Source organism: Hemibagrus wyckioides, linkage group LG07 (genome assembly GCF_019097595.1).
Source record: "Hemibagrus wyckioides isolate EC202008001 linkage group LG07, SWU_Hwy_1.0, whole genome shotgun sequence".
NCBI lineage: Eukaryota > Metazoa > Chordata > Actinopteri > Siluriformes > Bagridae > Hemibagrus > Hemibagrus wyckioides.
This window is the reverse complement of record NC_080716.1, coordinates 10,861,889-10,889,593: the sequence shown is the minus strand read 5'-3', so window position 1 is coordinate 10,889,593 and position 27,705 is coordinate 10,861,889. Positions and strand designations below refer to the sequence as shown.

The following is a 27,705-nucleotide window of genomic DNA, read 5'->3' as shown; positions in this document are numbered from 1 at the left end:
AGTAATAAATATATACCGTGACATGTATAACGCTATGGATACACGGATAATAAAATACAGACATTGTGAAGGTATGAGAGAAAAAGGCAACGTCTCTTTAACAGCTTGTCTATAGAGCTAGAAATGGAACATTATTTTACACACCATTAAAAATAGATAATAATTCTGCAGCAAAAAAAAAATTAAAGATGGAGGTTAGGGATTATTAGATTTGAAGAAAGGCTTAGCATTTATACCTGCAGTATTTCACCCCACAAATTTAGGCATGCTGTGAAAGAAAATTTGATCATTTCTCATGAGATCAAAAGATGTTATGTGAATGTCAGTAGATCTAAACAGCTGTGGATACATGAGCAACCTGGTAATACAACCAACCATGTGGTTCATATTGCACATGGTATTATATTAAATAGTCTTTATTTGTCACATATACATTACTGCACAGTGAAATTCTTGGGGTCAGAGCACAGGGTCAGCCATGATGCAGCGCCCCTGGAGCTGGGTGGGTTGGGGGCCTTGCTCAAGGGCCCAGCAGTGGCAGCTTTGCAGTGATGGGGCTTGAGCCCTGATCTTCCAGAGCCTTAACCACTTGAGCTACATATTGTAATTATTGTGAAATTGGGATATATAATATCAGTGTTGATTGTGTCAGCTCTGCTCCCTACTGAAAGGGAAGGAGTTATAGAGTTTGATGGCTGCCGGTAAAAAAAAGACCTCCTGTGGTGTTCCGTTGTTGTTGTTGTCCGTGGTCTCAGGCTATGGATGAACGTACCCAGTGAATGCTAGGATGTGAGGTTGTTTTAATAAAACTTCCTACATGATAAGGTTTTTAAGATAAGGGATGTGGTTAGCCTAGTGGTTAAGATGTTGGACTACTGATTGGAAGGTTCCCAGGACCACCAAGATGCCCCTGCTGGGCGCCTGTGCAAGGAACTTAACCCTCAGTTGCTCAGTTCTATAAAATGAGATAAAAATGTAGGTCATTCTAGATAAGGGTTTCTGCTGAATGACACAAATGTAAAGATTCTTAGAAAGAAATTCTACTAAGGAAAGAAATATCAGAGCAATTAACAGTCATTCAGGATGACTGCAGTGAAGCGCTGATCTCTTCCTGTGTTCTGAGCTTTGTTCTGGATCCATGCTGTGTCTTGAGAGTTTTTCTCTACAGGCAGAAAGGAAAGGAAACACCACTGATCCATGAAAAGTTGCAAGCCAGGAAGTGAACATTACGCTCCCTATATTTTACATGGAGTGTTTTTTTCTATAGAGCTCACTGGGTGGTGGGCTTTCTGTTCAGGTTTCTGTGGTTTGCTTGTATTGTCTTACTGGGAGTAAAGAGGAAATGAAATTATGGATAATTCTGTATCCCGTCAATATGCCGCAATTCCATGCATGATTTGGCAGATGGAAGGCCACACACATTTTACCCCGAGGAATTTAGAGCTGGTGGAGTTAATTGATTTGAATATAGGACGTCGTGACAATTAAAAATGTCTAGCTGTCAGGCACGCAGAAAATCTCTTTATTAGTTCCTTCCTATTTGTTTCACTGTACGTTGTAATGCAATTTGCCTAAATGGTTAAACTAATTCAGCAGTGTGTGTGTGTGTGTGTGATGGTGCATTTGTTACTTGTGTAACTGTGTGCGTGTGTTTGAGTGTGTGACAGCGTGTGTGTGTGTGTGTGACTTGTGTAAATTTGTGTGTGTGTGCACGTGTGTTTGAGCTTGTGTCAGTGTGTGCGTGTAACTTTATGTGAGTGTGTTTGAGTGAGTGTGTGTATGTGTGCGTGTGTGTGTGTGTGTTTGAGTGTGTGACGGTGCGTGTGTAACTTGTGTAACTGTGTGTGTGTGTGTGTGTGCACGTATGTGTGTTTGAGAGTGTGTGTAACATGAATAAATTTGTGTGTGCTCATGTGTGTGTGTAAGTTTGAGTGTGTGACGATGCATGTGTAACTTGTGTAACTGTCTCTGTGTGTGTGCATGTGTGTATGTGTGTGTGAGCGAGAGTGAGAGAGAACTGTGTGAGTCTGCATGTATGTGTGTGTGCACATATGTGTCAGTGCGTATGTGTAACTTTGTGTACCATTGTGTGTGTGTGTGTCTGTGTGTGTGCGTGTGTGTGTGTGTGTGCATGACAGTGCGTGTGTGTAACTTTGTGTACCATTGTGTGCGTGTGTGTGTGCGTGTGTGTGTGTGTGTGTGTGTGTGTGTGTGTGTGTGCGTGCGTGTGTGTGAGAGAGAGAAATTTAAAGTGATTTATTTCACATACACTAAAAAAAAACATGCAGTGATACATTGTTGGAAGTGTTTCTGATTTAAGATGAATCTTTAAAAACAAGCCTTTTGCATGCAAAATAAATCACATTCATCTCATTCCCCTCCTCTGCTGGAGGAAAAATGATGAAATATGGGGCATTTTAGCAGGAGAAAAAACACATGGAAACAATGGGGTGAAATCTGAAAAGCATTTATCTCTCTTCTACTTGTGTTAATCTCACATTTACTGACTGTGTGTGTGTGTGTGTGTGTGTAGATGTTCGGAGGAAGACCATCTACGAGTATCACCGTGTGGAGTTACTCAAGACCAAAATCACAAACAGCACAGCTGTGGAAATGATGCCACTTCCTAGTAAGAAAACTCACACAATAACACACTTGAAACAAAGAACAGCTGGATGCAGCTGGATGCCTGTTTTGTCAGTATAGCAGTCAAATTTATCACACTGGCCAATTCTCTGGCAGCATCATGTCCTACTCTGTCTTTAGAGCATCAATTCGAATTGAGAGAGGCAGTTTAATTGCTGTGAGGTCAGAGATTCAGAGCTGCTTCCTTGTACTTTCTCTATTTCACGTTAGTTTATATATATATATATACACTACCAGTCAAAAGTTTGGACACACCTTCTAATTCAATGTTTTTTGTTTAGGGATTTATTTTCTACATTCTAGAACAATACTGGAGATTTCAAAACTATGAAATAACACACATGGACTTAAGTAATCCATATGTAATGACAACAAAAAACAGTCAGTTGTTATTTTAAGACACGAAGGTCAGGTGTTCTGGAATAGTTCTTGCAAGAACAGTATTGTCAAGTGCATTTGCAAAACCCATCAAGCACCATGATGAAACTGGTTCACATGAAGTCCATCCCAGTAAAGCAAGCCCAAAACTGACCTCTGCTGCAGAGGAGAAGTTCATTTAGAGTTACCAGCCTCAGAAATCACCAATTAACAGCACCTCAGATTAGAGCCGTTATGAAGGCTTTACAGAGCATCAGTAGCAGACATATCTCAATATCAACTGTTCAAACGACATTATTGTGTATTTCGGCCGCCTTCAGCATTGTTTTACAATGTAGAAAGAAATAAACATCAGGAAAGACCATGGAATTAGAAGATGTGTCCAAACTGTTGACTGGTAGTGTATGTATATAGCATTTTATATACACAGCGCAGGTTGATAAAATAAGTAGAGTTACTTACATGTACTGCTGCTGAATTTCCATGAATTATGATTTGCATTCAGACCTGCATTAAAGCTTTTACTTTGTAAGTCGCTGGCTGTGATGCAGTTGCAGAAAGATACGTTTTGCACGAATCATGATAAGTTTTATACGCTTTTCTGGCCACAAGCTTCACAATCACTTTAATACAATGAGTTTTTTAAAGGCAATGGGCCTTTAAAGATGGGAAGTAAAACTTTATTTAAAATTTTATTCTACTGAGTACGAAAAATTGTATTTAGTATATATTTTTTAATATATTTCTTGCTTTTTCAAAATGTCTTATTCAGACATTTTAATTAAATGAAAGCCACAGAAGCCAAATTATATTTACACTGATCAGGCATAACATTATGACCACCTGCCTAATATTGTGTTGGTCCCCATTTTGGTGCCAAAACAGCCCTGACCCATCGAGGCATGGACTCCACTAGATCCCTGAAGGTGTGCTGTGGTATCTGGCACCAAGATATTAGCAGCAGATCCTCAATGGGTACTTACAGGTCTTAAAGGGCTTAGAGGACTTAAAGGATACTTTGGATAGATACTGACCACTGTAGACCGGGAACACCCCACAAGAGCTGCAGTTATGGAGATGCTCTGATCCAGTGGTCTAGCCATCACAGTTTGGCCCTCGTCAAACTCGCTCAAATCCTTACACTTGTCCATTTTTCCTGCTTCTAACGCATCAACTTTGAGGACAAAATGTTCACTTGCTGTCTAATATATCCCACCCACTAACAGGTGTCTCTCAGTGCTCATAATGTCATGCCTGATTGGTGTTTATATAAAAGGCAACAGGACAAAAAAAATACAATATTTATATCAATTTACCCAGTAACCTAATGAAAATGGTTCACACTGGAAACTCATTGGTCAGTATCTATAGCCACACTGGTGCAACTACATCTGAGCTGTGTCTAAAGAGCATATGGACAGCTGGTTTCAGATGGTTGCTAAAATGTGGGTTCAGTCTGAGGATAATGGAGTATTTTCCCCAGATTCCCACCTTTTTTATGGTGTTTTTCTTTCCCTGTTGATCAAAGCAATACTTGGTGATTCTTGTCTTGTGTATATGTAGTGAATAAGGCTCTCCTCTTAGTGTGTGTAGCTTTATGACATTATTGTATATAAGCAGCAGTTTGAGAAGACCCAGATGAGGGTCGCAGAGCGAGCATGAATGATCCTTCAGTCTTCTGAATCTGTGTGTAGTTATTATCAGGCTCTGATTAGTTTCTCCTCCACAGCATGCCTCCAGTTTCGTAGCTGCTCCGCCTGCATCGCTGCCGAGATCAACTTTAACTGCAGCTGGTGTCACCGACTCAACAGGTAGGGACAGAAAGAAAAGACAAAAAGTAGTGGGTTTAGTTTGTATTCGGTTTCACCTCTAGCATTTTTCACCTCACGCTGAGTGTGAAGTGTGGGTTAGAGTATCATCCTTCATCCCAGCTGATTCTTTGCCCTTGGCTCTGAAGGAGGAGGGAGAGTAGGAGTCTCCTTTCCTGTTGACTCATGTGTGCTACTTCACCTTTATGCCCCAGACCTTTTCACACTCACTCCATCACAGGTCTGACACGAGAGCAGGGCAACACTGAGAGAATACAAGCACTCAGTATCAAACAGACTGACTGAGAGGCTCTTGTGCTTTTATCGTGTGTGTGTGTGTGTGTGTGTGTGCCTGTACTCCCTTCTCTTTTACTTTTGACTCATCTCCTCTTGTGTTCTCATTTCTCTCTCTCTCTCTCTCTCTCTCTCTTTTTTCATCTTGTCTCCTCAGATGTGTTCTCCCCTCTCCCTTTTTCTTCTTTTTTTTTTCTCTCGCTATGTCTCACACATATTACTACTTCTGTTTATCACTCTCCTGAAATCCTGCTGTTAATTCTTCTGACTGCCAATGCTGAGGATTTTCAGGAAATATTGAAAAATTCTCACACTGTGTTCTGTACCACACTAAATTTACACCCAGATTCGTCACGTAAGAGTGTGTTAAGTGTTGTGTTAAACCACACCGGATGGATCAAAAGCATACTGATTTGAATCTTAGTATCTTAGTGGATATACCATACATCCAGTATTAGATTATCATGTACGAGTGGATGAATTAAAATGTTTGGCTTTTTTGTTGATATGAAGGAGATATTAACTGTTTAATGTTAAACAGTGAATCAAATAAGTTTACTTCAAGTGCATTCAGAAATCCCCACAGACAACCACTTCCTCCTCTCAGCCAGTCTTAGCATTTATACCTCACATTGCTCTACAGGATGATGTCAGTGGATATACTGTAAGAATTGAGATAAGATCACTATAGTAGATGCAGAGCTACTTTAACATTATGAAGACGGTGCTAATGCAGTGGGATGTAGAAGTCTTTATTATCGCTGCACATACATTACAGCACAGTGGAATTCTTTTCTTCGCGTATCCCAGCTGAAGAAGTTGGGGTCAGAGCACAGGGGCAGCTATGATACAGCACCCCTGGAGCAGAGAGGGTTAGTGGGAGCTTGGCAGTGATCTTCCAAACAATATGTAAAGTGCCTACAATGCAAAATAAACAGAAAAAGAAAAAACTATTCAGCTAAAATGTCACATGACAGAGTGAAGCAATGAATAACTGGAATGTTTGTGTGTTTTTTGTTTCGGTGTGTCAGTGTAGCATAAAGGTGTGCAAGCTTAAATGTGATGCATCTCTAATGCTCAACTGATTTAGCTGGTGTGGATAGAAATTCATCTATCCATTTTTTTAACTGCTTATCCTATGCAGTGGAGTCTGGAGCCAATCACAAGGAGGGGTAGGACACCCTGGATGGGGTGCCAATCCATCACACACACACACACACACACTTTGGACTGGAGAAGGAAAGGGGAGTATCTAGAGGAAATGTAAACTCCACACACGGGGTAGGAATTAAGCCCACAACCCCAGCGGTGTGAGGCAAACGTACTAATCACTAAGGCATGGATGGAAATACTTTTTAAAATTGATATGATAAGTGGGATGATGCTATATGTGCCATTTAACATAATGCAGCTGGTGTGAATCATCCTGTGAACTGTGCCATGTTGCCTTTTTATCTCTGATTTCTGATTCATCCAGTGGAGCGTTTTTTTTTTTTTTTAATCAGAGTATGAGGGATTTATCAGTGCAGCATCAGTTATGAGGGCAGAGAAGCTTAGTTTTCACTAGTGCTGAACTTCAACCACAAATCCTGATGATTGTGTCTCTATAGGCGTACGTGACTTCACAAATTTGAGACGAAACCAAAATTAACATGGCGCATGGAACTTACATGACTAGGAACATGTTGGTGCATTTAATTCTACAATTCTTTTCATTAAATCCCCAAATCATTTGACCACTACATTCCGAGAAAGTAGATAACCTGCTCTGATGGACACATGCTTTTGGTTTATACTGGATGGCTAATGAGGCCTAGGAAAATTGAATGCATGCTTGCATTGTTGATGTATTAATAATTGGTTTTAAATTTGCCAAACCCTCAATTTCTCTATCATATACAGTACATACACAATATTGCCAAATGTTTTGGGACACCCCTCCAAATCATTGAATTCAGGTTTTGTTTTTCAGGGGTTGGGCTTGGCCCCTTGGTTCCAGTGCAGGGATCTCTTAATGCTTCAGTATACCAAGTTATTTTGGACAGTTTCTTTGTGGGAACAGTTTGGGGATGGCTCCTTCCTGTTCCAACATGACTGTACACCAGTGCACAAAGCAAGGTCCATAAAGACATGGATGAGAGAGTTTGGTGTGGAGGAACTTGACTGGCCTGCACAGGAGTGTTGCAAAGCTTTTGGCAATGTAGCGTAATTTCTTAAATGTTTGCCCACTTAACCAAAACTACTCCAGCAGACCACAGTGTGTGTTAGCTTCCTACCGTGCACAACACACAGTTTCACTCATTTCGATTCAGCTGCTGTTTAGCAGGACAGCGATTCGCGCAGCATGTTAACAATGTAATGAAATACGCATCAGAAGTTCATTCATTTAATCTGAAGTTTCATTACGGGAAAGGAAAGTTGTTGTGTCTTTGTAGAGATCTATATCTGTGTGTAGGATCATAATATAAAAAGAAAGTAAATAAGATTTGGGAAAGAATAGTTATCCAATCAGTTTAAGCAGTGGTTTAATTAATGTTGTATTATGCAGCATTGTTTAATTCTGTATAATGTTCAGTGGTATGGGAGAAAATAAATGGCTGCTTTTGTTAAGCTGGTGGTCAATAAATTGAAGGCGAATTGGAAACACTGCTGTTAATTAAAGAATTGTTTTGTTTTCTGGACGAAGGTTGTGCTGTTAACGTAAGCAAGTTTCTGGAGCACTATTTTCTGCAAAGTGCCAGCTTTTTTATTTAGATTTAAGCTCTACTGCTTATAAGTATATTTTTCAATACCTAATATGAATTATTCAGTAAGTAATATGAAAGGAGTCTAGGTAGGACAGTAAGTAATAGAAGCCTCGCAGATGGATCCTGAAAAATAACCTCAAGCCTTTTCTATAAGAATGAAAATGATCGAATTTCACGTCACACGTTATGGCAGCTTGTTGCTTCGTGTCAATGTGTCAGCGTCGCTGTGTTTAACACACGCTTACGCACATAACACTTGCGAGCAAGGCCGTCTCACCAGCAATCAGACTTGAATATGTTGACCTTTAATCAGAATAAGTGCTAACACCACACCATGTGAGATGCAGCAGATGAGTTGCAGTGGTCTTTGTGGCACATTCCAAAACATTCACTTCAACGTCTTCGCTACAGGATGTACGCTGAGTTTAAAAACCAAAATGTACGAGTTTCTTCAGTCAGGTGTTTGGCAAATATCTTGGATGGAATTCAGAATAGAGAGCAGATAACTAGGCTGATTAGTGATTACTGATGAGTCCACAGAAATTAAAAAAGGCAGACAAACTAAAAACACTGTTGGAAGATGACAAGCTACAAACAGTGTCTTGGTGGAACATTCCTTGGCACAGATTTTACAAGTCTCTGGAGTTGTACTAGGCAGGCGAGCGCCATTCTTCGAAAATATATTCTACCACTGGTATTTTGAATAAGGTGAATAAATCAGTGCAAACTCTCACATAGCAGGATTGAGATCCGGCGAACACAGTGCAATGTCAAGACCAATTCTTCTGTTTTTGCTATTAGCTGAAGACATTTGGGTTTGAGATCAAAAGTGGAATATGAAAAAACAGACCCGAATTTCAGCTTCATTTCCTGATATTGATACCTAGATGTACTAAACAACTTTAACATGGCCCATTTTCCTGGAGCCCATCCATTTTTCAAGCGATCAAAGACATTGGAACACATGTCTGACAGATGTTTCTTCTTGCCCAGGCGTGTCCGGTTAGATTGATTGCGTAAACAGTTAATAGACTGAATGTCTGCTCGTAGTTTGAGACCTGGGTTTTATCTGTGAAGGCTGCATTTGATGTTGAAAAGGGTAAACCATCATGAAGACAAGAGAGCTGTTTACAGGAATAAAGCAAGCCATCCATCAGAATAATGGCATAGTCACTACTATTTGGATTGTTATGAAAAAGAAAGAAACCACTGGTTTACTAACAATCAGACATGGAACAGTTTGGCGAAGGGAGACGAAACAGCAGCTGGTGAGAGAAACATTGTGAGAGAAAACAGTCAATAACATCACCAGCAACCTCCACAGGGCAGGGAGCAGAAATTAAAGAGACCCCACCACATCATATAAACCCTTATCAGCAGTAAGAAACAGAAGATCAGAGCGGAATTCACAAAGAAATACGGAGACGAGTCACAAAATTGCTGAAACACAAAATTGTCTTTTAGGAAAAACCTGAAAAGTGTGGAGAAAGAAGTGATCTGCTCATGATCCAAAACATACAAGCTCATGTGTAAAGCATGGTGGTGGTAGTGTCATGGCTTGGAGCTTGCATGGTTGCTTCTGGAACATTCTCACCAATCTTTATAGATGACGTCATTCATGGTGGTAGCAACAGAATGAATTCAGAAGTCTACAGAAACATTCTGTCTGCTAATTTACACTGAAATGCATCCAATCTAATTGGGAGGAACTTCATCATGCAGGAAGACAATGATTCAAAACACACTGCCAACTCTACAAAGGGGGGAAGTGGAAGTTTTAGACTTAGGAGAAACCCCAAAATAATTGAAAACATTTGCTTTATAGCCCTGGAAAAGCAAATAAATATCTGTTTCTATATTTTTGAGTACAGTAGCAATAAGGTTGGCAGATATTTTAGACATTGCACCAATGATTAATGTATGTGGTCAGACTTGAGCTAAATTAGGAGTGTTCATGAGGAAAATTAGAAAGGAAATAGTTCTTGAATAGTATGAAAGCTCTAGGTGGTATTAAGATGAGCAAATACTCTGATAACAGTGATTAGCTCATTCTATAACAATGAACTTTAATAAATAGTTAAACATAAGTCTTTGCAACTTAATAAAAAGATTCAGTGTCATTTCCAGACTAACAGACTCTAGATAATCAGATTTGTAGCCCGTCATGGCTTTCAGTGCATCACAAATCATACTGAATTCCAACAAAAAGGAGCCAAGCTGTGTGCATCAGCATATATTAACATGCAAACAGCACAATGTGGTGAAATCGCAACTAGGTATTTATCCACAGAGCCATGCAGGATCGAGACTCTGGGAGCAGGCAAGCTGACGCCAGATTCGTATGCCAGCTATCTCTTCTGTTAGCACCAGACAGACAGACAAATCTGTCTCACCTCATTGACTTGAAGGGGGATTTGGTTTTGTTGTTTACAGGCTGTTCTTTTCTCTTTTTTTTTTTGAGATTTATGAGGCACAGTGAAAGATGACCTCGGTAGAATAATCTAAGCGAAGCAGCGGTCACACATTTGTTATGATGCCTGGCTGACATTTCACACTAAACACTCACACATCTGCCATATTATATAATAGCAAAGCCAGATCTAGTGACTAGTCACACATGTACAGACGTCCACCTCCGCACATTCACACTCTTTTACAAACACATTTGTTTCGCTAACCTTCTCAGACCAGGGTGAGAGGAGAGGTCTGTCTGGCCTTGGTATTTCAGAAAGAGAGAGAGAGAGAGAGAGAGATGATAAAGGGGAAGAAAGGGACAAAAGAACCTAGGGAGTGTGTGAAGATTGAGGAATGGGCTGAAGCGGAAGCAAGGCCATAAAATTAATTACAGTGTCAGGAATGCCAAGCATCCTAGCATAGTAAAGCGTCAATCACAGCATAGAGTGAAAGACATATACTTTTACAGTTTATTTTCTCTGTCATGTGTCAGCTATTACACGTTGTTCAGTCGGATTTGAAATCTGGACACAAGGCCAACTCAGACACTGGGCTGGATGTGGCCACTGGGGTGTTTTTTTCTTTAGTGTTAAATAGTTTGACTGACAGCATTTTATCCCGCTTCCATCCAGCACTACTGTATGTCCAGCATGCTATTTTGTACAGCATGAATAGTGCAGTGAACAGATCTGATTGTTAAATCCGCTTTTCTGACATGAACAGAAAGGCTTAAGCTTGGTTAAGTTTGGTGGATGGGGAAAAAAAAAATTGGGTGTAGCTTGAACTGAAAACCGATGATGCTCTTGGATGACTAATGAAATGGCTTCAGGATTATACCTCCAAGTTCAAGTGCTTAAAGCAGTCCCTCCAGTTTTTCCAGATTAAGTTACAGCAGATTTTTTCGCAGATTTGGGCCAAGACGTGTTGGGTGACATCATCACAACACAACACACAAAGCTCTCTTTGATTCAAACATCAGTACAGGTATCATAGAAAGTAATCACGTATATGTTTTTACTGGGTGTTTTTTAAAAGATGAAACTTTTGCCTGCAGTTTCATCACGATTCCTGCATTTTTGGCATCAGCAATGGCAAAATTGAATTAATTTTCATTCACTTTTATTATTTTACTTCAAATAGAGTACAGAAACATGCATGACTGGAAGCCTGGGTAGGGTTTCACAAATTTATAGAACTGCACACAGGTTTGAGAGCTGACCAGGCTGAAGTAATAGTTTCACCATGTTTACTGTTGCCTGCAATGGTGTAGATAGTGGAACTGCTTCAAATCTGATTCTAAGGTCTTTGCTGAAAGGGTTCATCAGGGTTCCTCGTGGTTCTTCTTGCAAAAACTAGTCACAGAGTTTCCCCTGTCCTGCAAATTGTAGTGTTTTCCCTGCTACCTATCTCAACACACGTATCTCAACTCATTTCTAATTAAAGTGGGTTAAAGAAATTACTGAAAATACTAAAGAAAATAGTGATTTGAAGGACAGAAAGTGCTGCAAGACCACGGTTAGGAATTGGTGGGCTACTCCATAATTTGCCCCTGGGTGTGAATCTGTTTGTGAATGGTGCTTTTGAGGGTCTATTTCTCGGCCCAGTGTTCCCGAGATCCACTACCTCCAGATCCTTCACCATTTTGAACAGGAGAAAGCGCTAACTTAAGATTAATTATTGACTGTCACTCTGTTTCATACTATAAATTTGTAAAATTCTCATTAGGCTGTCAAGCTCAACTGAGATACCTGAATTAATGTTTTCTTTATCTTCTTACTATAATATTCCAATATTTTTTGCTTCAGCACAGAGTTTGTTTAATTATATAAACACAAACACACACACACACACACACACACAACAAGGCAATAGGTTAGGGCACCTAATTATGCTTTGCTTTGAATTACAAAATATTTTGTAACTTATATCCAATGCTTGACTCAGAACCTCCAGGGTTGAGGGTTTAATTCCTGCCTCCAGGGCATCTCTAAATTATCTCTGGTGTGTGCATGATTGTACCCTGTGATGGGTTGATGGATTCCCAGTGACCATATGTAGGATAAGCTTTCCATAAAATAAATTTGATTTATGTAATTTGGATCAATGTGATTGTGTGTTATATATTTCTGAATTTTTTTGGGCATAGTTATGGACCACTGGGCTTTAGAGCAGGGTCTTTATGGCTGGAAGTTTTCTGCAAAAAAAAAACGAATAGCTGTTTGGGAACAGTTCATGAACAGCGCAGCTATAGCATGTGTGTAGATGAGGTGTGTGGTTTATTCGGGATAATCCAACAATCATAGTTGAAGGCAGTGCTGGGGGTCAAAACAGGCAAACAACATGAAACTGGGATAATTCATCATTGTAAAGAAGAATGCAGATACGGGTCTAAGTAAAGAAGTAAACACAGAAACAGGAAATATAGGAACTCAAGGAGTTCATTCGTTCATTAGTTAATGTGAATTTACCAATGCAGATTAACCAATGAATGAATGAACATGGGATATATAAGAGAAACGATAATTTGGGAAACCACTGATTGACAAGACAGGCAAGACTTGAATCAAAAAATAAGGGACATACACCGACTTATCTCCTCATCATGGCACCTGTTAGTGGGTGGGATATATTAGGCAGCAAGTGAACATTTTGTTCTCAAAGTTGATGTGTTAGAAGCAGGAGAAATGGACAAGCGTAAGGATTTGAGTGAGTTTGACAAGGGCCAAATTGTGATGGCTAGACCACTGGATCAGAGCATCTCCAAAACTGCAGCTCTTGTGGGGTGTTCCCGGTCTTCAGTGGTCAGTATCTATCAAAAGTGGTCCAAGAAAGGAACAGTGGTGAACCAGCGACAGCGTCATGGGCAGCCAAGGCTCATTGATGCACGTGGGGAGTGAAGGCTGGTCCGTGTGATCCGATCCAACAGACGAGCTACTGTTACAAATTACTGAAGAAGTTAATGCTGGTTTTGATAGAAAGGTGTCAGAATACACAGTGCATGATGGGTCAGGGCGGACCAAGGGGGACCAATACATAATATTAGGCAGGTGGTCATAATGTTATGCCTGATTGGTGTATATGTATAAACAATAAACACTTGGACATGAGCATAAAACAGGAAGACAGAGTATATTGCACTTTTGAACCGACCTGTAATAATAATAATAATAATAATAATAATAATGATAATAATAATAATATCATCATCGCCCTGATGTTGGTTCTGATGTGATAGATATGTCTATGTGTAGTAGATTGTTAAAGTAAACCTTGGTTGTTAATGTAATGTGGTATAGTGATGTTAATGTTAATGGTGTTTGAAATGATGTTTCGTCTCATTTCAGATGCTCTAGTGGTTTTGACCGCCATCGGCAGGACTGGGTTGACAACAGCTGCCCAGATGAGGTGTGTGTGTGTCTGTGTGTGTCTGTGTCTGTGTGTGTGTGTGTGTGTTGCTGGCTTGTTGCTATGACCATATGAGGGCTGCCATCAGTTGTAGTCTGATAGGAGAAAGAGGAACTTTCGTCTTCTATCTATCTATCTATCTATCTATCTATCTATCTATCTATCTATCTATCTATCTATCTATCTATCTATCTATCTATCTATCTATCTATCTATCTATCTATCTATCTATCTATCTCTCTCTGTAGTCATTATCTTAACACTGCTCATTTATTTATTTAGCTTAACATTTTCGCATCGCTTTATTCTCTCTGTGTACGCCTCTGTGTTTAATGTTCACTCTTTCAGACAAAGGACAACACATGCGACATCATCAACACCACTCAGTTTGAACCGTCTACCACTGCATCAGTGACCAAGACATCCACGAGGAATAGAGCCGTTACAGAGGCTGATTCCACCCAGTCAACATCCCATCCACCTACCAGCATGCCTACAGAAGGTAAGAGGAACTGCACTAAGGGAAAAAATGAACATTTTCATACTATTTATGTGCATATTGTGTGAATTGTAATGACTTTTCAAATGTTTGAAACTATCTCTCTCTGTCAATCTCTCTCTTTCTTGCTCTCTCTCTCTCTCTCTCTCTCTCTGTCACTCTATCTCTTTCTCTCCATTACAGCTTCCTCTATCTGAACCGTGTTCTGCTTCTAAACTGCTTTTAAATGGCATAGTTTATACAACAAGTATAGACTAAAGAGTATAGGTGTGTGTCAATAGTGGGTGGAGCCAGCAGTTAGATATGAAATTTTACAAGATAAAGTAAAGCCATTGTGAACATTAGAGAGTATGGTGTATTGAGGGTTTCCTCATTCATTCAGTCATTCATTCCTTCTTTCATTCATTCATTCATCGTCATTGACAGCTTTGTCCTGGTCAGGGATGTTTAAATGACTAATGCGTTTATATTTTGGGAGATTTTTTCCATTTGAAAACTGACAGACATAATAGACACTTTGCATTTTCATTGAACTATGTCGCAATTTATGTTTCCACAAATACAAAGCGCAATTGCAAATACAATTTACGTTAAAATAGCTCCATACATTTGGAAAACTAACTGTTTTAGGAAATCAAAAGCCACACCTCCTTTATTGTAACTGACAGGCAGAGAGGCCACACCCCTTTTCTTTAGGGCTCAGCGAGAGAGTGAGACAGGAGCACACAGTGCCAATAACAGTACATATATATAGAAAGAGATGTTAGTCTGGCCATATCGATTCCATCACTCAATACAGTGTGTGTTTTATCTGATGAGCTAAAGTCACTGTGAAAGCCACTGACATCCTTGGATGCAGTCTGACTTTAGATGTAATACTGAGAGTAGTTTGTGTGTTTTCTGCTTCCGTAATCAGGAAAGGCCATGTAGACTCGTTAATTATATTTAAGCAAAGTCTGGATTGATTTCCTCATCAAAGCAGTCACAGTCATTAGGTCAGCGAGACACCAACTGATCATTAACACTTAACGAGCGTTCGGTATTGGCAGAGAATCCCAAAAAATCCCAAATCTCTCTCTCTCTCTCTCGCTCTCTCTCTCGGTTTTATATTCTGGTTCTACATTTGTCTGATTCCAGCCGAGAAACACAGCACTTTAAGGCCTTTAAGCATTACGCTGATTACTCGAGTGTGGCCCTGATGTGTGAGGGCGTCCAAGTGACCAGGATCTCACCCTTTTCATGATTCAGACAGATAACTCTGACGAGAATTAATGAGTTCTGATTGCTGTGTGCTGCTTGTCTTGCTCACACACACACACACACACACACACTCGCTCAGGCACAAATTACTAAAGATCAGAAAGGACAGATCAGAAGAGGTGTTAAGATCTAGTTCAGGTCAGGAGAGCTGTTTAAATGCTAAAAGCTCACTCTCTTTATTTCTCTCTCTCTCTCTCTCTCTCTCTCTTGAGCTTTTTCATCCTCTTATCTCTTTGCAGGTTTTATCCATTGCTCGTTTTTCCTCTTGTCACCAAGGATAAATCATTTTCATCATTTCTATTCGGTTTACAGTTGAAAGCCTATTATCTCTCAATTCAGAAATCATACCTACACCAAGTCCATCTGTTTCATGAACACATGCACACACACACACACACACACCAAGGCAATTCTCATCCCATATTATGTAAATAGCTCACACATGTGGAATTGAGAAAGGTTGAAGAATACAGAATGCAGCAAGGAATGAAATTGATTTCGAGCAACAGAATTGATTTCAAATGAGTAAATAACGCACCGAGGATATTCGTTTCAATTTCATGGTTGGTCTGCGCTTTTATTGCTGTATAGGTGGAAAAGTGAATTAAGCACAGAATCTGACCACAATGCCATTTTAACATAACCAATTTTTTTGTATTTGTAATTGTGTGTGTGTGTGTGTATGTGTGTGTGTGCATGCAATGCATTGATTTTTGACAGGATATAAAGTAAATAAACTGACCCTTCTCATATTGCTCACATTCTATCGCTCTCTCTGTCTCTCTATTTATTTTATTTTATTTTTTTTATTTTATTTCTTTTTTGTCGTGCACAGATGACACCAAGATTGCCCTTCATCTCAAAGACAATAGAGGTAGGATGTCACCTTGTGTGATATATACAGTGTGACACGAAACAATATCTTTGACGTTCTAATGCTCAGAGGAGGGACAGGGTGTTTGTGTGTGTGTGCGTGTGTGTGTGTGCGTGTGTGTGTGTGTGTTTGTGATGAATCCTGAATTTCAGCCTCGATCTCTTTTCCGTCTCTCTCCGAGGCATAGCTCCAGCTCATTTCCTGATACTGTGGAATTCAGCACACATTCCTTTTCATAGCATCATCTCAAGCTCTCACTCCCTCACTGCTTTCTCGCTCGCACTCTCTCATTCTTCTTTCTCCCCTCTCATCTTTTCTTTCTTTGTCTTTTTCTGTGTCTCTGCACCTCTGTCTCTATTATCCTCAACCTTCTTTCACACTCTTTTTCTTTTTTCGCTGTGTTTTCCTTTTCCTGTCTCTGCACCTCTGTCTCTATTATCCTCAACCTTCTTTCACACTCTTTCTTTTTCCCTGTGGTTTTTTTCCCCCCTGCATAGAAAAGGTTTTTGCAAGCCCTCATGTGGTTTTGATTTGGCCTGTCAGTATTTTTCATGACTCAGAAACAGCAGACTGGAAGCCAGCAGCAGAACTTTTTATCACTAATGCAAAAATAAATAAATAAATAAATAACACAAAAAACAGCAGTGCTGCAAAATATGTATTCGGCTGATTTTATTCGCCACAAAGCGAGAATATATATTGAATATAAATAAATGTATTTAGTATTTTCTATTATAAAATAGAAAGCAGTGGGCAGCAATTAAGGAGATTCAAGCACTTTATGAACTTTAAGTGAATGTGTGAAATGATATGCTGTATTATTCAGTGTGTAAGCACTTAAAAGACAGAACAAAACAATGACAAAGATGATTTCTAATGATACTCCATTGCTTTGGTAAAACACTGCGTCTTAACTCACACGTGTGTGTTCAAAATGGCCAATGCCCAGAATGATCGATTCTGTATACCTCATTGAATCTATAGATACCACCATTAAGTTAGAAGCAAAAATATTAGTTTTCATATCTCATGACTAGAATGTGACACTCAGGTTATGGTTTTTATGTTAAAACACACCAAGTTTGGGATCAATATGCCAGAGATAGATTCTGGGATAGATTTTGACTAGCTCAGTGTTAAGACTACTGATCAGAAGGTTGAGATCCCAGGACCAACAAGCTGTCACTTCTGGACCCCTGAACAAGGCCCTTAACCGTCCATTGCTCAGTTGTATAAAATGAGATGAATGTAAGTTGCTCTGGATAAGAATGTTTGCTAAATGTTTTAAAGGTAAATAACATCATGTTCATTGGGGTGTGCTTGCCATCATAAAAGCTCAGAAATTTTTAAATGTCGGTCTTCTTTTGGTCTTCATTGACTGAAGATGATCCGTTGAAAAATGTGAAGTTACAGAGCTGGCAAAGGTTGGTTTTTCAAAAAAAATTAATTAATTAAAGTCAAATTAAGTCAAATCCATTGAGACAGTGACAACCACTGTAGCGCCACTGTGTGGATGATCGGGGCAAGACTTTTTGCTGTTGATGAAGTACTACATACTTTCCCTCAAAGTTTGAAGCCCTTCGAGTTTGGTCTGCACACATCAGCGTAATGGCAGCAAGCAAGAAAGCAAGCAAAGTAAGAAAGAAAGAAAGACAGAAAGAAAGAAAATGTTAATAAAAAATTCCTACAAGAACAATAGAGTTTCAGCTCTTCACATTTGAACCCCTCATTATTAAAACCTATTGAATTAGTCTCGTTCTACTGATAGATAATATAGCTAATTTTAAGCATTTATTTCTATAAAAAACCTAAATTAATCTACTAACAGAACAATAGAAGAAATTTAAAATGTAAAGAAATAGATTTTAATAATCGTAGATTGGGTTCATTTTAAGCTTATAACAGAAAACACTAGATAAATCTGACTGTATTCGAAATCTTTTCTCTTGCTGTCATGTTTTGCAGTGTGGACAGGAAGTGCTGTTATTCTTGTCACACACTTGCTCTTAGAGTCAGAGCTGATTATAAAAAGCCACCAATTTAAACGACTGTTTGAAAGTAGATGGTACTCCTACAATGCCTATCTAGAATAATAAATGTTTTGATTAGTATTCTAAGGTTTGTGAATTATATCGTTTCCAGTGTCGCTGAGTCTGAATCCAGCATTTCTGTAAAGCTATAGAGATGTATGTTCTCGCAAATAAAGTAACTGCAAGCTTCAGTTATTGCTTTCGAGCAGTGTGAGGTAGCAAGCGTGGAAAGAACCTGCTAACACTAACATCACTCCTGTTTTGCATTGCATATACTGAGTTTTCGTCCGATACAAAGTATTTCCAACCTTTTTTTTTCCTCTTTTGCTCTCAATGCTTGTCGTGTGAATCAATTTTCCTTTTCATTTTAAACCGCATGTAGGCGAGCTGCACTGCAAAAATGATATCCTAGCAAGTGAAAATATCTTGAATATGGCCAACTCGATCTAATATTTCTTTCTGTATTTTAGGTTCTTTTGCTCATTTCAAGCTTTGAATTAGCTTTTTCTACTGGCAGACAGTTTGGCTTCCTTATAGAAAAGAATTGCTTAAAATTGGTGGCCGGGGTGGGGGGTGGGGGGGTGATGGGGTAGCCAGTAAAACATGTCAGGTTTTGAAATGAGTAAAGAAATGTCAAGAAATCGGTGTAATAATAGGAATTTGACTAAATTCAAGATATTTTGACTTGCTAAGATGTCATTTTAATGCAGTGCAAATTGTAGAACATTGACTTCATTTGATTTTTGTCAAAGAAACTACTAAAAACCCTTTCTACATACCAGGAAAACATCTTTTCCTGCCAGATTTGCCTATTTACCTGTTAGCACTGTTAGCATGCACATCCTCCTGTCATACAGCTAGCCGACTAATTACCCCGCTACACTACTACATTTTGTGTCACACAAGTCAGCATCAAAATGAAAGTCTATTGTAAATTTCTTAGCAATTCACAGAATATACTGTAAAAGTTGCCAAATCTATCAAACACAGCATAAGGAATGAGACTGTTTATCAGCTAGCTAGCTAGCTAGTTGCCTGATCTACACTACTACATTTTTTTTGTCACATAAAGACACAAGACACTCAGATTTTTAAAAGTTTTGATTTGTATTGTAATTAAAACACAACAACCGTTCATCAGCTAGCTAACTAGACTCACGATTGATTCTCTAGTTGATAAGATGTGTCTGGGAGATAAGATGTGATTAGTCAAAATCAGCTGAGATTATTTTGTGGCCTAAATAGATGTAGTGAAACAAAAAGCCTTTTTATTTGGAAAAGTTTGACAAATTTGACCTAAATATGCTAAACAAGAGGAGTCTAAAAAGGATTTACTTAAGTGGTACTGTAATTCGCAATAATTTCACCTTTTCTTGATGTACATAAGTGTACATTATATAACCATTTTAATCACTTAATCATAATTAAATTATCAGTAAGTAACTTTTTCCTATATGGCAAGTCGTGTGCCTCCTCAGTAATTAATTGAATGGGTGCATAAAACCCAGTTAGTACATCAATGTTTGATGGTGTGATTCTGTCTGCTTCTTGCTCAGCGTATTTATTTAGCAGATGTTTATTGCTTTGTGGCTTCTGGTGTCTTCATCTGGCAATCACTGACTACAAACTACACAAGGGCATGAGGGTGAATCTGAAAGGGGTCCAGTCAAACCATTAGTGATGTTGACATCTAAATAGAACATTGTCCTGATTAATTAGGTTCATCTAGGACGATCAGTTCATTCATCTTCGGTCATTACTCATCCCATTGCTTTTAGCCAGCTACACTAAACACCATACGTCACTGCGACTGTTAGAGGAGACGTCTTCAGGACCTCAGACTGACGCTAAATATTTGCAAAGATACTTAACTGGGAATTAGCAAAGTATGATAGTATTGTATGATATTCTGAGAAATAACAAAAAATCCATGCTCTGAACTGCTTATCTTACACAAGGTCACTGAGAACCTGGAATCTGTTCCAAGGCACAAGGTAGGGGACACCCTGGAAAAGGTGCCAACACTTTGCAGGGCACACTCAATCATACACTCACTCACACACCCATTCACACTATGAACAATTTAGAGATGCCAATCAGCCTACAGCACATGACTTTGAACTGGAGGAGGAAACCCATGTACCTGGAAGAAAACCCATGAACCACAGGGAGAAAGTGTTAAACGTTCCCCTAAAATATTAATATTATATTATTTATGAGATTTAAATATTTGATATTAAAGTGTTTTACCTGTTCTTTACATACAACAGGTTTTTTTTTTTTTGAACCACGGCACAGTTAAATTCTCGAATCAATAGTTCTCAAATCACAACATAAAACTGAGCAGTGATTATGGAGGTTCAAGGACTTTAGGAACTCTAAGTGCATGTGCAAAATGATATGATGCATTATTTAGCAAGCATGGAAGCACTTAAATCGGAGATGGAACAAGACAAAGACACTTATTAACCAGTTTTATAATGATAGTCCAATGTGTCTGTAAAATACAGCATCTTAACACACAATTAAAAATAGCTGATGTCGTAAAACTGGGTATAATTCGACTCTGTATGCCTCCAGAATCTTCAGATCACTCCCATGATTTTAAGACAATTTATACAGAAGTTGGGATCAAAATGAACACATCTTGTGACCAGTAGGTGGCTCTATTCTGACGCACTCGTTCTTTCTCATATCATTCTGTGGAAACTCCAGAGACTGTTGTGTGCGAAAATACCAGGCGATCAATCCTAAGAGGACTCGAACCAGCCATTCTTGCACCAACATCCACAGACCTCACCCTTTTCCCTGCATTCTGATGTTTGTTGGGAATATTAACTGAAGCTCTTGACCTGTATCTGCATGATATTATACACTGTTTTGCTGCCACTTGATTGGCTGCATAAATGTACAGAACTGGACAGTAAATGTATTACAGCTGTAATGAATGTGGGAAAAGGGAAGGAACAAGTGAGGTATTTTATCTAAAATAGGACGGAGCCCTGTGGCAAGGAAACCAATCAGGAGAAAATGCGATATAGCTATGTGTTGCATCACAGAGGATGGATTTATCTGTGCACTTGATGCATAGCCCTGTCCTGTCCCGAGCTTCACGGTTAACTCAGCTATGCTTTTCCTATTGTAGACTTCATATTAAGGATTTATTAGACGGAGGTGCAGGTTGCCATGTTCTAACAGAGATATATTAGTGATGTCTGTGGTTGTGTGCGTAAGAGAAGCTGGCTAGTGACAAAGCAAATCTGTATATTAGGGATGTTTTCAAACTGATAGAAATACAGATACCGATATTTTTTAGAAGGGTTTCCAGAGTGGCTGGAGGTATATATCAGGACTGAGATCATGTGGGACACAGTAAAATTTTCATGAGTGAGAGGTTTTTATTTCCATGCGAGAGCAAGCGAGTGATCTGATGAAGCTTGTTGTACAAACAAAGGTCATGTTCATGTTATGATGATCCTTGGTCAGGCTTGCAGTGGTTTAATTTGTTTGTATTTTGGGAAATAGAAAAATATCATAGGCAAGGGAATAATTTCCATTATTAAAATCTCTAGACCTCAAGATTTTACTTAAATCCCTTCTAGTTGAGCCTGCACTCAACTAGCTCCTTTTTGGGGTTAAATTTGGAATACAGATATTTAGACACCCTTACATTTATCTCAGTTATACATCAGAGCAGTTGAGCATTAAAAGCCTTACTCAGGGGCTCAACAGCAGCAGTTTAACAGTGCTGGGATTTGAACTCACAACCTTCTAAGCAGTAATCAAACCACCAAGCTACTACTTCCCTGCAGTATATGCAGATATATGGAGTACTAAACAAATACAGATGTTGTCATTGTGCTACACACCTGTTTTCTACACTATACAGCTAAATGTTTGTGGACACCTGAGCATTACACCCATATGTACTTGTTGAGCATGCCATTCCGAATGTATTCCCTCTTTGCCATTATAATAAGCTCCACACTAATGGGGAAGTTTTCCACTAGATCTTGGAGCATGTGTTCATTCAGTTACTAGAGCATTAGTGAGATCATACACTGATGTCATGTGAGGAGGTCTGAGGTGCAGTCAGTGTTCCAGTTCATCCCAGAGGTGTTCAGTGGGGTTAAGTCAGAGTCAGAGCTCTGTGCAGGACACTCCAGTTCTTCAAAATCAACCTTCACAAATCCGTCTTCATGGTTTGGGCCTCTTAGTAGCAGTGAAGGAAAAATGTAATGCTACAGCATACAAAGACAGTTGTGTGCTTCCAAGTTTGTGACAACAGTTTGGGGAAGAAGCACATATAAATGTGATGTTCATATGTGGATAAACCTTTGGCCATATAGTTTGTGGGTCTATCTATCTAGTAAGCTGTCCGTCTGTCTGTCGCCTGTCTGTCTGTCTTTCCCTATCACAATTTCTCCATCAGAACCATTTAAAAAATTGACCACACTTTTTTCTGTTTTGTGAGCAGACAGTTGGAAACAATCATTTCCAAGGAACAGGCTCTTCTAGTATGAGCTGTGTCCCAGTTCCACTTTCCTGCCTGTTTTTGTTTAAGTTCTCATGAGAAATGTGTTGGCGAAATCAATCTGGCACAGATGCATGCCTGGAAACGCATTGCAGAGTTGAAAAAGCCATATAAACTCATTCACTTTAATTTAGGCACTAGGGCTAAAGACATGGCAGCTAAATCATAACTGTTGGAATATGTTGTGATGTTTCTCATGATACATTAGAGTGTCTAGTTGACATTTGACATATGGATATACAGAGTGTATTTGGTAGATGAATTGTGTATGTAGTATATATTGTTGGTTATGTGTTTCAAAAGAGCTGAGAGGTCAGTTGGCCTTGATTGTGTGTGTGTGTGTGTGTGTTTGATTAGGGCTGGAGAGAAATAAGCTTTAAGAGCTGTTCAACAGGCACTACAAAACCACTAGACAGGGGAGGGAAATTTCATTCAGCCAGCTTTCATATTAGCATGCACACAAATACATACATGCACGCATACACACATGAACTACAACATGTAACCCGATTCCCTTAGAAGGGAACTCGATGCTGCGTCATGACTGAAGCTATGGGAGCGCTCGAAAAGGGAACTACACCAGGTTACGTATGTAATCCTAAGAAGGGAACGAGGCGATGTGCCACAGTGCCCCGGGTGTCCACTCGAGCTTCCTAGAAGCTGGAGTAATGTGACAGATGCCCTTATATGGACTTTTTGGCACGTATTCCCTTTGTCACATGTCCTATCAGAGCCTTTAAATTGGGGTGTATGTAAACAGAGCTTCAGAAACAACTTCCTCAATGAAGTTTTCCCATAGATTAAAGTCATGAGTCCCTCAAAAGGGAACCACACATAAACACAGACTCTTTTTTCCCCTAATAAATCAAACATAAATCTGTGAGGTTTTCTCCTAGTTGTTTCATATCAACCATCTTTCTCTCTCCATTCTCCATCTTTCTCTCTGCCCTCACCCCAAAGCCTTAATAAAAGCCTGTCCAGTTCTATTAGCTCTATTTAAAGGTCAGTTAGCTTCACTGTGGCTGGTAGGCTTTTGTGAGGCAGGTTAACAGCTCCTGCTAATTACACCTGCATACTACATGCTGTGACTGTGTGTGTGTGTGTAATGATGCTGACCTGTAACAGCATGATTTTATGTCTCCTGATTACCTGATTGGATAACTGCATGACAGGGCATGGGGTATGGGTGTTCCTAATAAATTGGCCTGTGAGTATATGTGCAAAAAGATACTAATACTGTCTAGTATCATAAGACAAATATATATATATATATATATATATATATATATATATATATATATATATATATATCAAAATATATAATATAATGTCAAAAAGGTGTATATTTGTCTTATGTGTGTATATATATATATATATATATATATATATATATATATATATACATAAGACAAATATACACCTTTTGACTGGCAATTTATGCATAAACAGTAAACACATGCTCACAAACATATCCTCGTGATTACCTCACTCTTCCTCTGCTCTCATCCTCTTTGATCAGCATGCTTATTTGCCTCGCTTTCCTCCCATGAGGTTCACGATCGAGATAAGATACATTCACACTTGGGGAAGCAGCACACCCCATGCTCATCACTTATTTATTCATGGAAATTATACAGCACTCATTTATTAATGATCCTAATTATTCCTTCTGCCATTGAGTCGCCTGTTTTTCATCTCTATTCATTCTTAATTTATTCTGTTTGCTTTTGAGTTTTCCAAAACAGATACATGCTAAAGGTTTTTTTCACATGCACTGCATTTAGGCAAGTGACCCTGATATCTGTATGAGTGACAGAAGAAAAATAAATCTGTGCAGCCTGGGTTTTAATTGGGGAAGGAGTTTGAGATTGTATTAAAATACACACTCACATGTACACACTCATATGCTGTTTTTCAATTCCCTTGAATTTATGATAACATTTTTATCTTTTTGAGGGTTGTGTGTGTGTGTGTAATTTTGAACAGTTTGTTAGCCCCAGGTTTGGCTTGTCACTGAAGGTCAAAGCCATCTCTTTTTAAATGCTTAAACAGGAAGGCAGCGGTGTGTGTGGGTGTGTGTGTGTTTGGTGGGGTGGTTTATTGAGAGGCGTTATGAGTTATCCTAATCTCGGACTCTTGACTGTTCATACTGGTGAAATACAGAATGAATAGAGAATAATTCCTCAGGATAAAGGCAGTGCTCTTGAACTAGCTGTAAAGTCAGTGCGTCCGTGTGTGTGTGTGTGTGTGTTTATCGACACAGTAAACCCTCTCTTCGTTTAACACCTCGAGTCCAGATGCTGAAGAGGAAATGAAACAGCCTTTTTACAGCCGAATAAGAAAGAAAAACACCATTATACATCATAATGTAATATACTGTAACTTATTTTTTATACTTCCATATTAACCAGTCAGATTAATTTTTGAACTCTTTTTAATATTTCACCGATTCAGTCTTGACCAGACAGCTCTTCTATCACATGATGGCTACCGACAGGGAAGGGTGAGGACCACAAGAAAATATGATCTTTTCAAGAGCAACACAACACTCAGAGAAACAGAACAGAGAAAAGTGCTTTCCACTCGTGATTGGCTTCCGTTGCTGTGATTGACAGAGGAGAGGGAATATATCCCTCCCACTCAGAGGTCATGACCAACAACTGATGACCTCCAGATGAGAGAATAAGCAATATTCTGTTGTATTTCATCTGGAGGTTTGTGGCTAGTGGGGTTAGGGGTACGATTTCTGCCCTCTGGGTAATCCAGTTTCCTCTCCCAGTCCAAAGACGTCTGATTAGCATTTCTAATTTGTCCATATTGTGTGAATGAATATGTGTGCGATTATTCATGTCCCCCAAGTCCCTGGGGATAGACTCCAAGTTTCTCTGCAACTCTGTGTAAGATAAGAAGTACAAAAATTGCTAGATGGAAAATCTTTTAAGTGTAAATAAAAAGATCCTGATTTCCCTCTATCAGGTTACATCATTTGACCTGTCCTTCCACCATATCCGCGTGCCGTGACCCTACATATGCACTAAACTCACACTTTCTGAGGTGATTTATTTGTTTTTTGGTTGATCCTCTGTGACACTGAACAGGGTAAGCTGTTACAGAAGAATATCAATATATAAAACAATAAATCATAAGATACACAATAATATGGTCTTCAGTTTCAGAAGGATACATATTAGCATTAGCTGGATGTCAGAGCAATAACCGTACCCATAGCATCCGAGGTTTGAGCTTTTCTGAGCTCAGTTTTTATAGTGATTTTAAGATGATTATTATCTTATGATAGTTACATTTGTGGTACACTGTTTATAATGATATTTAAAAAAATAAAATAAAATTTTTGGTGGGTTTGTGCCTAGCGCTGGCTGTAGAACTTTAGCTTAGTTCTCTTTAGCTTGCGGCCCTTTTTATTAACATCTGTCATATATATTAGTGCTGATATGAAGCAGATGTTCAGTACTCAAACGTTCCTCCTTTCCTGTGACTAATAGCTTTAGTATTTTGTATTTATCATCATCTTGGGTATGGGCTCAGCTGATAATACTGCACATTTAGACATCGATACAGAACGATGCGTTTGATTTTATATAATTAAAATTTCAGGCAACACGCTGAGGACGAGGCCTAATAAGCAAAATGAAAATTGGACCATTTCATTAGTAGAGATTAGAAAATGGAGTGTACTAAAACCGTATCAGTGCCAGTGAAGCCTGCCAGCAATGTCCTGAAAGACGCAACAAAGAAATTTATTTATATCTGTTCTGATAATTTGAGGTTTGTGAAAGACACACAGTCCTGCTGGTTGTGTTGAGAGAAATGGAGAGAACGTAGTTAGAGGGACACTGCTCTCTTCTGTCAGAGAGGAGAAGTGCACAGTTCATACAACAGCTTGAGTAGTTAGAAGTAGGAAGTGTATGTATGTATGTATAATACTAATAATAGTCCACAGTTCACACACCGTATTAGTGTTTAATGAGCTTGTATGCAAACATATTTGCTGTGTAGTAGTCTAGCACAGGAGTGTCCAGTCTCATCCGCAAAGGTCCAGTTTGGTTGCAGGGTTTCATTTCCACTGAGCAGAACCCACACCCGAGTGTAAAAGATTGATTATCCAACTGATTAAACAGATGGAATCAGTTGTAGCTCCTGCTTGATAGCAATGAAAACCTTTGCACAACTTTACGGATAAAATTGTATACCCCTGATGTACACCCTGATCTCAGCTACCTGATCCATCCTAATTCTCATCACTCTGAGGCCACTCTCTGCTCCTGAGGATGACCCACATGGACAACCATGTCATGGGATTACTGTGGATATTATCACTTATAAACCATGAAGATAGCTTTAGACTGCAATTGATATGAGCAATTTTGCCATGATAGATTTAGGACTGTAATTACCATAAATGGTTTTGCACTTTAACAAAATAGAATGAATTTCCTGGTTATACTGTTGCACTTTTTGACACAGTTAGAGAAGGTTTTACACAGTTTTTAGAGAATTTATAATGAATATTCTGAATTTATGTGTTTCTGTAAAGATAGTGATGACACAAAATTAACAAGCATTACTGTATTTTTGGAGCAGTGATAGCTCAGTGTTTAAGACTATAGGGTACTGATTAAAAAAAAAATCAAGTGTTTATGCCCCAGCATCCCCAAGCTGCCACTGTTGACCTTGAGCATGGCTTTTAACCCTCTCTGCTCCAGCAGTGCTGTATCATGGCTGACCCTTTGCTCTGACCCCAACTTCCTAACAAGC

General features: G+C 39.0%; 1 protein-coding gene across 2 annotated transcripts in view; it reads left to right on the top strand.

The window, feature by feature from the left end:
• plxdc2b (plexin domain containing 2b) overlaps window positions 1-27,705 on the top strand; it is a 117,088-nt gene that overhangs the window by 84,692 nt on the left and 4,691 nt on the right. The window contains exons 8-12 of one of the 2 annotated variants that reach the window (XM_058394813.1): window positions 2,534-2,629; window positions 4,754-4,835; window positions 13,672-13,732; window positions 14,081-14,234; window positions 16,327-16,365. In XM_058394813.1, the coding sequence (XP_058250796.1) occupies window positions 2,534-2,629; window positions 4,754-4,835; window positions 13,672-13,732; window positions 14,081-14,234; window positions 16,327-16,365 (432 nt within the window). The remainder of the gene's footprint in view (window positions 1-2,533; window positions 2,630-4,753; window positions 4,836-13,671; window positions 13,733-14,080; window positions 14,235-16,326; window positions 16,366-27,705) is intronic. The other variant, XM_058394814.1, reaches the window with a different exon arrangement.